The sequence below is a fragment of the Bombina bombina genome, chromosome 10, assembly GCF_027579735.1.
Source record: "Bombina bombina isolate aBomBom1 chromosome 10, aBomBom1.pri, whole genome shotgun sequence".
Taxonomy (NCBI): Eukaryota; Metazoa; Chordata; class Amphibia; order Anura; family Bombinatoridae; genus Bombina; species Bombina bombina.
In genome coordinates, this window is record NC_069508.1 from 33,508,314 (window position 1) to 33,526,708 (window position 18,395).

Genomic DNA, 18,395 nt, shown 5'->3' on the forward strand with positions numbered 1-18,395 from the left:
ATCATGAGAACACTTTATTACCTAACCCCTTTCACTGCTTACCTTGTTTGTTTTATTAAAGGATACAGGAGTGTATTAAGTTGTTTAAAAATAGCTCCTTCACCTTTATTTTTTTGTTTGCAATAGCTGATTTTGCCTATAGTATCTGCACCTATACTGAGCATCTATGAAATTAAGTTCTGGTTTACAAAAAGAAAAAAGCATGTAAACAAGAAAGCTTAGATAAAATAGAGCTCCTAGTGGGGGGCCGTGACAGAGTGGTACTAAAATGTTAATTTCCATTTTTCTCTCTAAGTATTGGCCTTTGAGTAAAAGTAATAAAGAAGAAGGGATTTGTGTAAATTATTAGATAACATAACAAGGTATTTTCTCCCGCTGTATTGGGGTGTGGTTTCAGTTAGCAGAAAGTTATTTCATATACAAAAATATACCTAAAGGGCCAATTTTCCATACATTTTAAACTTTGCAGCTGATATAACAAGTATTTGGAAACACATTAAGGAGATAACAATTTTAAAGTACACTGTCCTTTTAAACTCAGATTCTGACTTGCAAAACACCAATTAAACATCTTAAACATAAAAAATAAGTGGATCAAATTAAGTAAAATGTCAGTAACAAAATGCTGCAGTGTGTTAGAGTATGATGATATTGCTCTTTTGTTTGCCCATAACTATTTACTGTATTTTTAACCCTCAAACTTACTCTGTTCAGGGAGGAAGTCAGTGCATTTCTTAATACTACACTTAGCTGTGAGCTTACATTACATGCTTTGCCCTTTCTGTTCAACATAATTCCGAAGACGCATGTGGCGCTGTTGCAGATAGCTTTAATCAGTGCAAGACAATATCTAGACTGTGGGGAAAAAGATATAGTAACCACTATGGATATGTGGAAAGCTCAACTCCAGACTAACTTATGACTTGTGCGTTACTTTTATTTTACCACTGACAAGCTTGACTTTTGCTACAATATAATATTCCTTTGCGAGGCTAGGCTAAAAGCAGGATGTCATAGGTCTGACTCAGGACAACCTACGTATCATTTCCGACTCCTAAATCTGATAGGCCCCGCTGAGCTGCAATACTGTTCCTGGGAGGAACCTTAATCCTTTCAGTTACCGATTCACTGTGGTATTATATTATGTGATTATATTTCTGTTATTATTCTTTTTCATGTTTCTTTTTTTTTTTCCTTCAAATTCTGAAGTGAATTTTGAGACTCTGACCTCATTTAAAATAAAAGTCAATCCTAGCGTTTGTGAAATGCTAGGATTGACCATTATAACGAAAAGGTGACTTTCATTCATGCAGAAAGCTCCTTTACTTGTTTCAAGCATTCACCGCTATGAGCTGCTAAGGCAGTACGCTGTTTCTTTTACAAGATATGATGAGTCCACGGATTTCATCCTTACTTATGGGATTACGCCTCCTGGTCAGCAGGAGGAGGCAAAGAGCACCACAGCAGAGCTGTATATATAGCTCCTCCCTTCCCTCCTACTCCAGTTATTCTCTTTGCCTGTGTTATTAATAGGAGAGAGGTAAAGTGAGGTGTTAATTTTGATTCTTCAATCAAGAGTTTATTATTTTACAATGGTACCAGTGAGTACTATTTTACTCAGGGGCAAAGCTACAAGCTTTTCAACAATGGGAATAGAGGAGAGGCTGCTGTGTTCCGTGTCTCCCATTCTGTTGCTGCCCTACTGATGGTCTTAGCGACTATTATCTAAGGCCCTATTTGTCCCCACATATGTGCAAGAGGAGATGAAAGAAGGACCTCTTATTCGTGTGGGACCAGTGCAGACTGCACCAGCATTTTGAGGTATGTGCAGTCTTTTATTGCTTTCTGGGGATTCGATGCAAGCTCAAAACAGACTGGCCATACTTTGCTGCAACAGGAAGGGGTAATCGACCTGCAAGTGTGATGGTGTGCATGATCGTTTTTCCCCCCTGTGTTATATGTGCTGAATTCAGCTGTGAGACGTTGCGGGCTATTAAATCACTAGCCCGGTCACATTGCGGGGTACATTGTTGTGTTGTGGACGCTGGGGTCAGTTGTGGCTTATTTGGGTGTTTATACCGTAACAAGAAGACAAGGGGGTAATTTTTTTTTTGTGTACCGTTTTACTACCTGAGTCGTTTTTCATACTACGACAGGTGCAGGCCATGTGGTTCTCCTTGTTGGGAGTTAGACTACCGCCCACGAAGGGCGGGGCTTACCGTCGCGTGCTTCATCGCGCAGTTGTTATCCAGGTCCCGACAGTGTTCATCGAGGCTCTGGTGTTCCTAGGTCCGCTTGTTGTATTTCAACAGAGTTTACAAGCGGTCTTAGGCACGCGGTCACGGAGTATCCTTGGCTGGCTCGTGGAGGCAGGTAGGCGCCACAGCAGAGCTGTGGCGTGGTGCAGTAATTTTTTTTATTTTTATTTTGTCATAAATGTTAAAGGCAAAAGAAAGTTAGAGTGTACTTTTATAAGGGGAAGAAAGTCCCTATAGTAAATGCTAGTATTGCATAAGTTGGTTGATAGACTATAAAATTCTAGGAGTTTAAATTTAAAGACACAGTACAATCGTTTGCAAAATTATTTTTCAAACGTTATTTTTTAATTGAATACCACGACCAATTTTGCCTTGTCATGGCTGATCTACTGGAGGTCACATGCTCTATGTGTTTAGATGCCACTGTGGAACCCCCTCTTACTATTTGTCCCTCATGTACTGAGTTACAGTTTAAAGACCAGATATATTTTAATACAAAATTATCTAAAGATGTTTCTCAGACTGATGAGACTCAGGGTATGCCGCAACTTTCTCCCCAAGCGTCACAACCTCTAACACCCGCCCAAACGACGCTGTGTTCTTCAACGGCGTCCACTTCATTCACTCTGCAGGACATGGCTGCAGTTATGTTATCCACCCTTACAGAAGTGTTATCTAAGTTGCCAGTGTTACAAGGCAAGCGTAACAGGGCAGAAGCCCATGTGGTCCCTGCGACTTCTGATGCCTTGATGGCTATCTCCGATGTACCCTCTCAGGGCTCTGAGTTGGGGGCTAGGGAGAACCTGTCCGAGGGGGAACTATCTGACTCAGGGAGTGTTTTGCCCCAGACAGATTTGGATGTCATATCTTTCAGATTTAAACTTCCTTCTGTTGTTGCGGGAGGTTTTGCTGACTCTGTGACTCTATCGTGGTACCGCCAGAGAAATTGTGTAAGATGGACAATACTTAGAAGTTCCTTCTTATTCTGATGTCTTTCCGGCTCCTAAGAGAATTTCGGAAATTGTTACTCGGGAATGGGAAAGACTGGGTATCCCGTTCTCACCTTCCCCTAATTTTAAGAAAATGTACCCTATAGCTGACACCGTTCGGGACTCTTGGCAGATGGTCCCTAAGGTGGAGGGAGCTATCTCTACCCTGGCTAAGCGTACAACTATCCCTATTGAGGACAGTTGTGCTTTGAAAGACTTCTTCTAAAAAAGCTATTTATTCATCAAGGGTTTCTATTACAACCGACGGTTGTCTTTTGGTTTGATGCCTTAGAAGAGTCCCTTAAGACTGAGACTTCTTTAGAGAAAATACTGGATAGAATAAAGGCCCTTAAGCTGGCAAATTCTTTTGTTACGGATGCCTCTTTCCAGATCGCCAAATTGGCGGCTAAGAATGCAGGATTTGCCATTTTAGCACACAGAGCCTTATGGTTAAAATCTTGGTCTGCGGATGTGTCCTCTAAATCCAAGCTTTTGGCTATTCCTTTCAAGGGTAAGACCCTATTCGGGCCTGACTTGAAAGAGATCATTTCTGACATTACGGGAGGTAAGGGTCACCTCCTACCTCAGGATAAGACATCTATGCAGAGGGGCAGAAAGAGTAATTTTCGTTCCTTTTGAAATTTCAAGGGAGTCCCCTCATCCTCTTCCATTAAACAGGAAGGAAATTTTTCACAAACCAAATCCGTCTTGAGACCCAACCAGGCTTGGAACAAGGGTAAACAACCCAAGAAGCCCGCTGCTGCTCCCAAGACAGCATGAAGGGACAGCCCCCGATCCAGGACTGGATCTAGTAGGGGGCAGACTTTCTCTCTTTGTCCAGGCTTGGATAAGAGACGTTCAGGATCCCTGGACACTGGAAATCGTGTCTCAAGGGTATCAGCTGGAGTTAAAAAATTCCTTCCCAAGGAGAAGGTTCCTTCTTTCACGATTATCTGTAGACCAGATAAAAAAAGAGGCGTTCTTACGTTGTGTAAAAGACCTATCCACTATGGGAGTAAATTGTCCCGTTCTAATACAGGAACAGGGGCAGGGGTTTTACTCAAATCTTTTCGTGGTTCCCAAAAAAGAGGGAACGTTCCGACCCATTTTAGATCTCAAGAGTCTAAACAAGTTTCTCAGAGTCCCGTCCTTCAAGATGGAGACTATTCGAACAATTCTTCCATTGATTCAGGAGGGTCAGTATATGACTACCGTGGACTTAAAGGATGCATATCTTCATATTCCTATCTACAAAGATCATCACCAGTTCCTAAGATTTGCTTTTCTGGACAAACATTTTCAGTTCGTGTCTCTACCCTTCGGGCTGGCCACGGCACCCAGGATCTTCACAAAGGTTCTAGGGTCTCTGCTGGCGGTTCTCAGACCGCGGGGCATTGCAGTGGCACCTTATCTGGACGATATTCTGATCCAGGCGTCGTCTTATCAACTGACAAAGTCTCATACCGACATGGTTTTGTCCTTTCTAAGAACTCACGGGTGGAAGGTGAATCTAGAAAAGAGTTCACTAATTCCACAGACAAGGGTTCCTTTCCTGGGAATTCTAATAGATTCTGTATCCATGAAAATCTTCTTGACGGAAATCAGAAAGTTAAAGATTCTGAATACATGCCAAGCCCTTCAGTCCAATACTCGGCCATCAGTGGCTCAGTGCATGGAGGTAATTGGATTGATGGTGGCGGCAATGGACATCTTTCCATTTGCTCGTTTTCATCTCAGACCTTTACAACTGAGCATGCTCAGACAGTGGAATGGAGATTATGCAAATTTGTCTCCTCAGATAGATCTGGATCAGGAGACAAGAGACTCTCTTCTTTGGTGGTTGTCGCAGGATCATCTGTCCCAAGGGACGTGGTTCCGCAGACCCTCATGGGTGATAGTGACAACGGACTCCAGTCTACTAGGTTGGGGTGCAGTCTGGAATTCCCTGAAGGCTCAGGGTGTGTGGACTCGGTCGGAGTCTCTACTTCCAATTAATATTCTGGAGTTGAGAGCAATATTCAATGCGCTTCAGGCTTGGCCTCAGTTGGCTTCGGCCACATTCATCCGGTTTCAGTTGGACAACATCACGACTGTGGCTTACATCAATCATCAGGGAGGAACAAGGAGTTCCTTAGCGATAATAGAAGTATCCAAGATAATTTGGTGGTCGGAGGCTCACTCTTGTTATCTTTCAGCAATCTACATCCCAGGTGTGGACAACTGGGAAGCGGATTTTTTGAGCAGACAGACGTTTCATCCGGGGGAATGGGAACTCCATCCGGAGGTCTTTGCCACTCTGATTCTCAGATGGGGCAGACCGGAGCTGGATCCAAGCTCCTGAGATACGGATCCAGGTCCAACTGATAGATGCCTTGGCAGTGCCTTGGTCGTTCAACCTAGCTTATGGGTTTCCACCGTTTGCTCTCCTTCCCCGGGTGATTGCTCGGATCAAACAGGAGAGGGCTTCGGTGATTCTCATCGCTCCTGCGTGGCCTCGCAGGACTTGGTATGCCAATCTGGTGGACATGTCCTCTCTGCCACCGTGGAAGCTTCCATTGAGGCAGGACCTTCTCATTCAGGGACCCTTCCATCATCCAAATCTAGTTTCTCTGCAGCTGACTGCTTGGAGATTGAACGCTTGATTTTATCTAAGCGAGGGTTCTCTGATTCGGTCATTGATACCTTGATTCAGGCACGTAAGCCTGTTACCAGAAAGATTTACCATAAGATATGGCGTAAATATCTTTATTGGTGCGAATCCAAGGGCTACTCCATGGAGTAGGGTTAGGATTCCCAGGATTTTATCTTTTCTCCAAGAAGGATTGGAGAAAGGGTTGTCAGCAAGTTCCTTAAAGGGACAGATTTCTGCTTTGTGTATTTTGCTACACAAATGTCTGGCAGATGTTCCAGACGTTCAATCTTTTTGTCAGGCTCTGACTAGAATCAAGCCTTTGTTTAGACCAATTGCTCCACCTTGGAGTTTGAATTTAGTTCTTAATGTTCTTCAAGGGGTTCAGTTTGAGCCTATGCATTCCATAGATATTAAGTTGTTATCTTGGAAAGTTTTATTTTTGGTTGCTATTTCTTCTGCTCGCAGAGTTTCTGAGCTTTCAGCTTTGCAATGTGATTCTCCTTATCTTATTTTCCATTCTGATAAGGTGGTGTTACATACCAAACCTGGTTTCCTTCCTAAGGTTGTTTCTAATAAGAATATTAATCAGGAAATTGTTGTTCCTTCCTTGTGTCCTAATCCTTCTTCTAAGAAGGAGCGTCTGTTACATAACTTGGACGTGGTCCGTGCCCTGAAGTTTTACTTGCAGGCGACTAAACAATTTTGTCAATCATCTTCATTATTTGTTGTTTTTTTCTGGAAAACGTAGGGGTCAGAAAGCTACGGCTACCTCTATTTCTTTTTGGCTGAAGAGTATCATCCGTTTTGCATATGAGACTGCTAGACAGCAGCCTCCTGAAAGAGTTACGGCTCATTGTACTAGGGCTGTAGCTTCCTCATGGGCATTTAAAAATGATGCTTCTGTTGAACAGATTTGCAAGGCTGCAACTTGGTCGTCTCTTCACACTTTTTCCAAACTTTACAAATTTGATACTTTTGCCACGTCTGAGGCTGTTTTTGGGAGAATGGTTCTTCAAGCAGTGGTGCCTTCCGTTTAGGTTCCTGTCTTGTCCCTCCCTTTTCATCCGTGTCCTATAGCTTTGGTATTGTATCCCATAAGTAAGGATGAAATCCGTGGACTCATCATATCTTGTAAAAGAAAATGGAAATGTATTCTTACCTGATAAATTTTGTTTCTTTTACGATATGATGAGTCCACGGCCCACCCTGTTTTTATGAGACAGGTCTTTAATTTTGTTAAACTTCAGTCACCTCTGCACCTTTGGCTTTTCCTTTCTCTTCCTAAATTCGGTCGAATGACTGGAGTGGGAGGGAAGGGAGGAGCTATATATACAGCTCTGCTGTGGCGCTCTTTGCCACCTCCTACTGACCAGGAGGCGTAATCCCATAAGTAAGGATGAAATCCGTGGACTTGTCATATCGTAAAAGAAATAAATTTATCAGGTATGCATAAATTTCCTTTTTTCTTGAGAGGTGACTTCTCACCTCTTAGCCAATAGTCGTGCGGTAAATCCGACTTGTCTCCCTGTGGCTTCAAATACCTCCCCCATTTCCCTCATCCCCCAGTCATTCTTTGCCTTTCGTCACAGGAGGTTGTCAGAGAAGTGTTAGAAGTTCGAGAGAGTCTCTTTATGGAGGGTAGTACTCTTCGGAATGGGACTGGAGTTTTAAGTAATCCTGTCAGCCTCTCAGTGAGAGCATGGATGAAGGTTAGAGTCCGGAGATGCAGGGATAGTCTTTCTGCGAAACCATCATGACTCATATTAACAGCTCCTTGGCAATCAACGTTGACGAGTTTCGCTGTCTGCCTTTATTCACTAAAGTCCATATCGGAAGCGAGGCTACTATCTGTCACACTTGAATGGCCGTGTTCCTGTTCCACGGCGCAGATTCCGGTAAGAACGTTTCATTTTATTTCATTATGTGAATGTAATGTTAACGAGAGAAGGTAGGGTCCCAGTGGGACTCCTTTTATCTTAAAATAGGAATCATGGGTTAATATCTCGTGAGGGGGGTTATTTGAACAGGGTGGACTTTAATCATGTTTGTTATGAGGTTCTATCTGCTAATGTGTAGTAATACTTTGGCTCATGGCTTTTCAGAACATAACGGCCTTATCATCAATTGGCGCAATCTCTTTAGATTTGCGCGTTCTTTTGTGATTGGCACGGTGCACCTCGTGATCGGGGGTGGTTGCGTTGTTTTCCACTTCCGTATGCTTACTCTGTGGCGACAGAGAGAGTCTGCACGTTGGTTGTCTGGTTCACAGGAGGTGGTGAGTGCCCCAGCAATTGGGTGTGTAAAAAGGGTGCCAGTTAGTGTTTGTCATTTTTGTAATCCCAAGATTATGGAGGATTCTGATTTTTTAGACACGGATGTCTCCGATGCGGAGAATGCGTCTTGTGATGAATATGAAATGTCCCGGGTTATCCATGCCCGTCAGTTATGTTCCGATTGCCATTCTAGAGTACTCTTCTCCCGACTCAGGGACCTTAGAGTGCGTTGAGCCATCCGCCCCAGAGGATTCTATGTCTGGTGAGGCGCATGCCCCAGAACCTTCCTTTGCTACGCAAGCAGGTGTCCCTATGGCCTTTATTCCTTTTCCTCCAGAGGTTACGGCACGGTTCCACATGGCCATATCTATGGCGTTGGCTCACTTATATCTCCCGAGTAAAATATTTTTAAGGTACTGTCCGTGTTCTGTTTACCAGAGCCCGTCGGGAGTGGAATCGCCTGATTCAGTTCGGCCTTCTGGGGAAGCGTTGGCCTCTGAGGCTTCAGAGGCCCCAACCTCAGGCCGAGGTCATTTATCGATCCCGTGAGGGATGATTTCGCCATCCGTTATAGGTTGGCACGTCTTTGTGTTCTACGAAGGCATGTTTTGGCGGTCCTAGAGGATTCCAGTCCTAGTGGGCCGAGGGATCAGAGGCCTTAGATGCCGGATGGCAAGCTGGGTTAGACGTTTGGGGATTAAGCTAATCTCCTTGACGTCTCTGTTTTTCTTTCTTTTATGCATCGGTTCCAGTTCTGAGCTTGGGTGAATGGGGCCTCTGATCGGCTAGTCCTGTTAGCGTACCCATTCACCTTGGGCTTTCACCCGCGGGTGCTGCCTTACTTTTATTTTGATCCGATTAGGATGTATTTGGTTTTTTTTATAAGCTCACGTATAATTTCCGTTTTGGGAGCGTTCTTCTGGAACAGATACTTGCGATTTTGTGGTCGCATGGGCGCTTCCGCGGAAGTTGCACACTTTGGTTAGGAACAAAGTTATGTTTTAATTAATATTATCGAACCTTCGGATCGATTTTTCTTGGACCTTAGACAGTTTTGGGGTGTCCTTGTACCAGGCAGGTACTGGTTGGGCGCTATCTGCTGTTCCTTTGGTTCATGTCACCTTCGTGATGCTGATTATCCTGTTGAATTCTGATTGTCACTTGGCCTATTGATATAGTCTCCGGGCTCGGATCCTACTACGTGGTATGGGGCGTAGTGCATAGATCCAACGCTTCTAGAGGAAGGTTGGGAGTTGCGATGTAAGTTGGCCTTTTTAGGGGCCTACGGCAACTCCACCCTGAATTTTCCTGATCTCGGAAGCTGAGCAGGGTTGGGCCTGGTTAGTAGCTTGAAAAAGGGCTAAGTGTCTTCACGAAACGTTGCTGATTTTGGACCCTGTATGCACAATAAAGGTCGTTTTTGATGATCACTAGCTGGAGAACTTTCTTTTTGTTGATTCTGTTGGGTTTGGTAAGCCCTCTCCATGCTCTGTGAGTGGTGGGGGATGTATTTCATTTGTTTGTTCTAGTACTTGAATACCAGGTGCTACAATTTGCTTGAGTTACGTGACCGACTTTTTCAAGACGTCATTGGGGTTCCTAAGGGTCCCTGGGGACTCAGAACCATAGTTTTTAACTCCTGTAGAGTTTGGAGATGTGAATGACCTCCGGAGATCTGCTATTCCGGGTGATGGACAAATTTCATCTTCACTTGCGGTATCTTCCGGATGTCAACTCTTGTAGCCTAGTCGCATTCCTTTTGCCGTGGTGGAGTTCTCTTTCCTTCCCGTTTTGGGTTGGATCATCTGTTCTGGAAGTGCGGAGCATGTCCTTTCATTTGCTCCAGTACGTGGAGTGCAGGGGTCACCCAGCCTTTTCTGCCAGGAGCTGCGAGGCTTCCATTATTATTCCTGTTGCAGGGATTTCGGGAGACCAATCTGGTAAGGATTTCTGGAGACTGCCATCTTCTCAATCTAAGAACTGCCCCTTGTCATACCATTGTCTTTAGACTCTTGTGTGCTATCCTTCGACCTTATGCAGATCTAGCTTTTTGGGCTTGAGGGTAGGAGGTCCGTGGGGTCTGGGAAATTACCTTCCTCTTCACCAGCATGTGAATCAGGTCGTTCGGCCGGTCTACAGAGGATAGCCTTGCGATCCAAGGATACTGGTTGCCCATTTCTTCAACTGGTCAGGAGTTTTTTCAAACTCTGGGTTTGAGGCTGTTGCTAGGTAATCTTTGTCTACGGACTTTAGATGGTGGAGGGCTCAGTTTTGGGTGCGCTCCTACCATGGAAGGCAGCTGATAGATTCCTCAGGAAGTTAGATCTTTCTATCGGTTCCGTTTTTCGAGGACTCTGGCTTAGCACCACGTCTCTTGCCTGGTACGGGTATGGACGGTTCTGCTTAACCCTCTGGTTTGGTTCCCCCGCGTGTACCTTTGAGGCAGGGTTTCTGACTCTCATGGGAGATTACTGTCTACCTGAGGCTTATGTTTAAGGTTTTCTGATGGGTCCCTACTTGTCTTCTGGGACATCTGTGCTTCCTTGTAGACTTCAGTTGTCGTTTCAACTGGGCTAACGATATTGGCCGAAGGTTCTCACCTATATTGGTAGGGTGGTTACCGTTGCTTTGTTCCCTTTTCTTCTCACTCAGGGTGGGGGATGGTTTCTTGCGTGCTCTCCTTAACTTGGAGGTACCAAAGTATCTGTGAAGGCCCGTGGGCCCTCGTTTTTCTCGTCTCGTAGGAATTTTCCCCTTCTGGTGTATTCAGAATCACGGAAATGGAATCTGGTATTAGGACACTGGGGGTCAGAGTACTTTCTTCACTGGGGGAGTGTTCCTTCTTCTGAAAGGCTGCAGTGTAGGACTTTTCAGACCCGAGCACAAAGTTACCTGTAATGACTCATGGAGCATGCCAGTTTAATAGCGGTCAGAGTTCTACTCTGGGGTTTTGATCCTTGTAGATCCATCCTTTTTTCTTTTGACGGTCTGGGACTCTTAGGTCTTTAACTAGCCTTTGGGCTGGGACCGTTATACTGGAGGGAAGGTCGGGATTGGTCTGCTCTGTGCAGTGTTGACCGTTTACTATTATTGGGTTTGTCCTCCATTTCGGTGAGGGGACTTTTGGTGCCCATCTCTCTACTGGTGGCGTCTGCTGCTGGGATGGGACGCTCCTTGGAGCCCGGATATTTCTGGGCGGGAGCTGTTGAGATTTTTCGGCACTTTTTGGTGGCACAAGTCCCACGATGGCTTAGGGTCAACTTTGCTGCCTGGAGATGGTCATTGCGAGTTCTTGTTTACAGGTGGCCCCGTGTTCTCTTGGAGAGCTAGGACAGTTTTCCTGTCTCTGCTTGTCTAACCTGACGGGTTTTAACTTGGGTATGATGCATTAGGGAACTCGTGGTTTTTTGGAACACCATATGTGGTATGGTGCTGTGCCAGGGATATGAGGGTGGCCTTCTGGTCATCCTAGTGACGTTTTTCCTGAGTATGGACTTATGTTTCTGGTCCTTGTCCTTTTAGGGAGTTTGTCTTCCTGGGCAGTGGTCCTGTGGCAACCTTGGATTGCTCTAAGTTTGATTTGAGCCCATGTTAGATGGTCCTTTGGATCTCTTATGGGGTCCTCTATTCTCCCCCTCGGGGTGGATGGAGGTTTTTGACTTTTAGGGGTACTTTTCGTGGGAGTCGAAAGCCGCTGGGCTGGCTCCTCTGAGGCTTTTGTGCTCAGCAGACTCTGGGTCTGAGTGGTCTCTAGCACGGCTTTGCAGGTTATGTAACTGATGAGTTGTTACCTGGGCTTCCAGTTTTTCCCTTGTCGTTTAGAGTTTTTGTAGGGTGTTGGGTAATTTCAGGCTGTGGTGCCTCTCAAAGAAGCCGCATTTTTGTACCCACCCTTTGTTTGCATTCAGTGTCCTCTAGCTTGGGTATTGTTTTCCCATAAGTAATGAATGCAGCTGTGGACTCTTCCTGTTTAAGAAGAAAAACATAAATTAAGCTTACCTGATAATTTTCTTTTCTTCTGACGGGAAGAGTCCACAGCTCCGGCCCGCGTTTTATCTATGAGGCGGCAGTAAATTTTTTGTTTTTCTGGCACCTTTTTCACCCTGATATTTCTTTTACTATTCCTTGTTCCCTCGGCAGAATGACTGGGGGATGAGGGAAGTGGGGGAGGTATTTAAGCCTTTGGCTGGGGTGTCTCTGCCTCCTCATGGTGGCCAGGTTCTGAATTCCCAAAAGTAATGAATGCAGCTGTGGACTCTTCCCGTCAGAAAAAAAAAGAAAAGCTTAATCTGCTAGCACAATGCCTGCTATACTGCACCTCAGAAATAGACTTTAACATTAAAGGGACAGAAGATCTAACATTTTTCTTTCATTACTCAGATAGCACATACAATTTAACAACTTACCAATGTTATCAAATTCCTTTTTATCCTTTGTTGAAAAGCAGGTAAGTTCAGGAGCGTGCATGTGTGTGCAGCACTATATGACTGCAGTTTTACAATGCTATACATTGGCAAGAGCACTAGATGGCAGCGCTATTTCCTGTCATGTAGAGCTCCAGACATGTGCACGATACCTACCTAGATATCTCTTCATCAAAGAATAACAAGAGAACTAAGAAAATTTGCTAATAGTAAATTATCATGTCCCTTTAAATAAGCCTATTGTGCGAGGGAGACCTGTAATTGTTTATAGAACTCTTATCGCCATGGATATTTAGATTTATTATTTCTCTATTTTATGTTCTTGTGAATACTTGTGTATGTTTTATCTCTTTAATAAAGGAACATTTTCATCAACAACAACAAAAAATGAAACCAGATTCACTTGCTTTTTGACGACATTACCTTAGGAAACCAATACAAAGACCAAATCATTTCCATTTCTTGTTAATGATTTATTATCTTGTTGTGACCTGTAACAAATAATAAATGCAGCATTTGTGTAATCCCTGATTTGTTAATGTGAGGGCGTACGTTCCACACCTGTATGTAAGAAGCCTCTGGCGTTCTCTGGGGCTGTCCGCCAGAGGATTTGCAACAACTAAAGGGACAGTCAAGTCAAAATAAAGCTTTCATGATTCAGACAGGGTATGTCATTTTAAACAACTTTCCAATTTACTTTTATCATCAAATTTGCTTTGTTCTTTTGGTATTCTTAGTCGAAAGCTAAATCTAGGTAGGCTCATATGCTAATTTCCAAGTTCTTGAAGGCCGCCTCTTATCTTAGTGCATTTTGGGAAGGAAAATACAGTAAGGCAGTGCTAGTTCATGTGTGTCATATAGATAACACTGTGCTCACTCCTGTGGAGTTACCTAGGAGTCAGCACTGATTGGCTAAAATGCAAGTCTGTCAAAAGAACTGAAATAAGGGGGCAGTCTGCAGAGGCTTAGATACAAGGTAATCACAGAGGTAAAAAGTATATTAATATAACTGTATTGGTTGTGCAAAACTGGGGAATGGGTAATAAAGGGATTATGTTTTTTATTTAAACAGTAAAAATTCTGTTGTAGACTGTCCTTTAAAAGTTATTTTGACAGACTTGCATTTTAGCCAATCAGTGCTGACTCCTAAATAACTCCACGGGAGTGAGCACAGTGTTATCTATATGACGCACATGATCTAACACTGTCTAACTGTGAAAAACTGTCAAAATACACTGAGGTAAGAGGTGGCCGGCAATGGCTTAGAAATCAGCATATTAGCAACTTAAATTTAGCTTTTAACAAAGAATACCAATAGAACAAAGCAAATTTGATGGTAAAAGTCAATTGGAAAGTTGTTTAAAATGGGATAACCTATCTGAATCACGAAAGACCATTTGTGGAATTATGTAGTATTACATAAAAACAAACTTTGTTAAATGCATTTTATATTTTGTTCTATGTTTAAAGGTGTGTGTGTGTGTCACCCTTGTGGTTTCAAGTAATTTATTTTTTATTTTTAAATAGATTTTTTTTACTATGTATTGAGTATTACACTAAATGTTTTCCATTACAATTCCAGGTTCAGGAACTTCACGAGGAGGAGGCACAATGGGTGAATTACGACGAAGATGAACTATTTGTAAAGATGCAGTTGGCAGATGGGATCTTTGAGGCCTTAATCAGGGACACAGTTAATGTCCTGCAACGCATCCAGGAAAAGAGGAACAGCCCACTTTTAGTGTGACACATTAATACCCTTATACACAGGAAATCTACGTGGCCACAGTGTACCAGAGCTCTCCCTACATAGAAGGGCATAGCTGGTGCTTACAAGGATGAAGTGCTTGGTGTTGAGGAGCCCAAGTCCTCCGTTTGAAAGAGAAGCATGCAAGCTCAGCCGAGGAGCGGTACTGTCCCTCCTTTACCGACCTTTAAGTCCAAGGCTCAGTTTGTGTTTAACATGCAGGGATGCTTCCTTTACACTTGAACATTTTTTTTATTTTAACTTATTTACAGATTTATGTATTACAAGATAGGGGATATAGTGAGCCTCTGTATGGGGGGTGTACCCAGTCTGATGCAGTGACATTGGTCGGTCTTCAATGAGGCTATAGAATTGCATCAGTGCAGAATAATGCTGGAGAGTTGTACTTTGTTTATAAAAAAAAAAAAAGCATTAACTTAGCATGAACATTTCCGAGGCAGGGCGTGTACCGCTGCCTCCGCAAGTGTCCTTAACTTCTTGCAATACTTGAAATGTTGGACTTACAGGGCCTTTTCTGGGCAATTATCTACCCAAATAAGAGCTTTGTATTGAGACTCTAGGATTGGAAGATGTTTTTATTGTAATCTGTTAATTGTTGTGTAATCAAATTACCATTTAGAAAAAGGGTGATACCCATAGTAGCTCAGCGTAAACCTAATAATTTATTTAATTAGCACTAACACCTGACATTCATTTTATGTAGAATAGGGTCCTATGGATCTTAAAATCTGCACAAGACGCATGCGAAGTTGCACATCTTTGTTTTCAACTAGGCAACAGTTATCTTGAAACTGCAGTTTTCTAAAAGCAAATGTGACTTAATTTGAGTCTCGTTCCTGAGCATTTCAAGATAAGCACTTAGCCTCACTCCACACATTTCAAGCTGTGTGATTCAACAGTATAGATAGTTTTCATTTAGTTTACAATTGGTCGGACATTGACCCACAGAAAATACAGCTACCTCCATGTTACCATTTTGTATTAATACCAACAAATAGTAGTTGGCATGTGAGGGTATCTCTGATTTCAGAGGATAATGATGTGTGGTCCGTGGAATTTTTATTTTTTATAATGTTCTCAATTTTCAGCTAAAGGGCAATTTATTTATTGAAGCTAGACATGCAGACGATGTGCTGCTAAGGTTTTCTAATTCCAGCAAGTAGTATGCTGTGATGTAAATACTACATCTAGTCTAGCTAAAAGGTTTTGCAAGGAACATGCTGGTGTAGTCTGTGTTACTTGGAGCACAGCCAAATAACCTGGCTCACATTTTTGTTGAACAAAGCCTTATTGGCTTTGACACATAATTTATACTTAAACTTGTATAAATGTACTTTTATTGTCAGATTTTTTTAATTTATTACCATTGCAGCACAATGTTTTACATGTCTCGGTGAAGAAAGCGATAGGCACAGAATGCTTTGGAGTTGTCGCAGCACACAACAGGCTAGTCCATAATAATCCATACTAACACTTTGCTGACAGAGTGCTTGCTCTACAGATCTATTCAGTGATCTGTGGCAAGTGTTACTTGATCTTCCCAACTCACTCCAATGATTTGTGCATTTTCAGAATCATGTACTTGTTGCCGGAAGTGCTGCACTTTAAAGGTTCCGGTCTCTATACCCCTGTGATTTACCTCCAGGAAACTGTAATTAAACTCTACGCTGTAAATAAATATTGATTTGTACATGAGTCTGCTGTTTTAAGGTGTGGTGTGAGTTTTCTTTTTAAGTCTGTTTGTTTTCTTTTTAATTCTACATTTGTTTAGAGACTGCACAGAAATTGAACGTTAAGTAATCTATGCACTAATGAAAATTTAGTTCCTCTAGTTACTAATAAGTAGCAACACCTGTTAATCTTTTTTTTTTTTTTTTTTTACGAATTAGCTAAACTGGATCAGTGCTAAACCACCTTAATGGGACAGTCTAGTCAAAATTAAACTTTCATTATTCAGATAGCACTTGTAATTTTAATCAACTTTCCAGTTCACTTTTATCATCAAATTTGCTTTGTTCTCTTGGTATTCTTAGTTGAAACTAAACCTAGGTAGGCTCATATGCTAATTTCTAAGCCCTTGAGGGCTGCCTCTTATCACATGCTTTTTAAATTGCTTTTCACAACAAGAGACTGAAAGTACATGTGAAATAGAAGAGGGCAGGCTACCCCAGTCTATTTCCTTATCTGCACATGTGCACACAGAGTTTATGCTAAAGCTGTGTAATAGTTTGTGATTGATTTGCAGAGGTGCTTTATTTCTGGGGGCAGGGAAATCATTGAAAAGATAAAAACATAAAATAATATGCACATTTAAAAAAATAAAGTTGCATTATTGATTATTCTCAAATATGAAGGTAGGTTGTTATGCAAGTTGTTATGCAGCTTACAATTTGTGTTTAATGTCCATTTAATAGCCTGATAGGGAAAAACTCTCCGTCTGTATAACAATCCACCAAAACCAGCTAGTGAGAACGTAAAATATATAAAAACATTCATAGCCATTCTTAACCCTTTAATGACCACAGCACTTTTCCATTTTCTGTCCGTTTGGGACCAAGGCTATTTTTACATTTTTGCGGTCTTTGTGTTTAGCTGTAATTTTCCTCTTACTCATTTACTGTACCCACACATATTATATACCGTTTTTCTCGCCATTAAATGGACTTTCTCAAGATACCATTATTTTCATCATATCTTATAATTTACTATAAAAAAATTATAAAATATGAGGAAAAAATTGAAAAAAGCATACTTTTTCTAACTTTGACCTCCAAAATCTGTTACACATCTACGACCACCAAAAAACACCCATGCTAAATAATTTCTACATTTTGTCCTGAGTTTAGAAATACCCAATGTTTACATGTTCTTTGCTTTTTTTGCAAGTTATAGGGCCATAAGTACAAGTAGCACTTTGCTATTTCCAAACCACTTTTTTTTTAAATTAGCGCTAGTTACATTGGGACACTGATATCTTTCAGGAATCCCTGAATATCCATTGACATGTATATATTATATATTTTTTTTTAGAAGACATCCCAAAGTATTGATCTAGGCCCCTTTTGGTATATTTCATGCCACCATTTCACCGCCAAATGAGATCAAATAAAAAAAATTGTTCACTTTTTCACAAATTTTTTAACAAACTTTAGGTTTCTCACTGAAATTATTTGCAAACAACTTGTGCAATTGTGGCACAAATGGTTGTAAATGCTTCTCTGGGATCCCCTTTGTTCATAAATAGCAGACATATATGGCTTTGGCATTTTTTTTTTGGTAATTAGAAGGCCGCTAAATGCCACTGCGCACCACACGTGTATTATGCCCAGCAGTGGAGGGGTTAATTAGGGAGCTTCTAGGGTTAATTTTAGCTTTAGTTTAGTGTAGTAGACAACCAAACGTATTGATCTAGGCCCATCTTGGTATATTTCATGCCACCATTTCACCGCCAAATGCGATCAAATAAAAAGAAATTGTTCACTTTTTCACAATTTTAGGTTTCTCACTGAAATTATTTACAAACAGCCTGTGCAATTATGGCACAAATGGTTGTAAAAGCTTCTCTGTGATCCCCTTTGTTCATAAATAGCAGACATATATGGCTTTGGCATTGCTTTTTGGTAATTAGAAGGCCACGAAATGCCACTGCGCACAACACGTGTATTATGCCCAACAGTGAAGGGGTTAATTAGGGAGCTTGTAGGGTTAAGTTTAGCTTTAGTGTAGTGTAGTAGACAACCAAACGTATTGATCTAGGCCCATTTTGGTATATTTCATGCCACCATTTCCCCGCCAAATGCGATCAAATAAAAAAAAATCTTTCCCTTTTTCACAAACTTTAGTTTTCTCACTGAAATTATTAACAAACAGCTTGTGCAATTATGGCACAAATGGTTGTAAATGCTTCTCTGGGATCCCCTTTGTTCAGAAATAGCAGACATATATGACTTTGGCATTGCTTTTTGTTAATTAGAAGGCCACGAAATGCCGCTGCGCATCACACGTGTATTATGTCTAGCAGTGAAGGGGTTAATTAGGTAGCTTGCAGGGT

At 42.1% G+C, this 18,395-nt stretch overlaps 1 protein-coding gene across 6 annotated transcripts in view; it reads left to right on the forward strand.

Annotated features, from left to right (window-relative positions):
* Positions 1–16,039, forward strand: part of CEP350 (centrosomal protein 350) — a 101,413-nt gene extending 85,374 nt beyond the window's left edge. For all 6 annotated transcript variants that reach the window (XM_053693935.1, XM_053693940.1, XM_053693937.1 and 3 more), the window contains one exon: positions 14,159–16,039. In XM_053693935.1, the coding sequence (XP_053549910.1) occupies positions 14,159–14,323 (165 nt within the window). In that variant the 3' untranslated portion in view covers positions 14,324–16,039. The remainder of the gene's footprint in view (positions 1–14,158) is intronic.
* Positions 16,040–18,395: the final 2,356 nt, after the last annotated feature.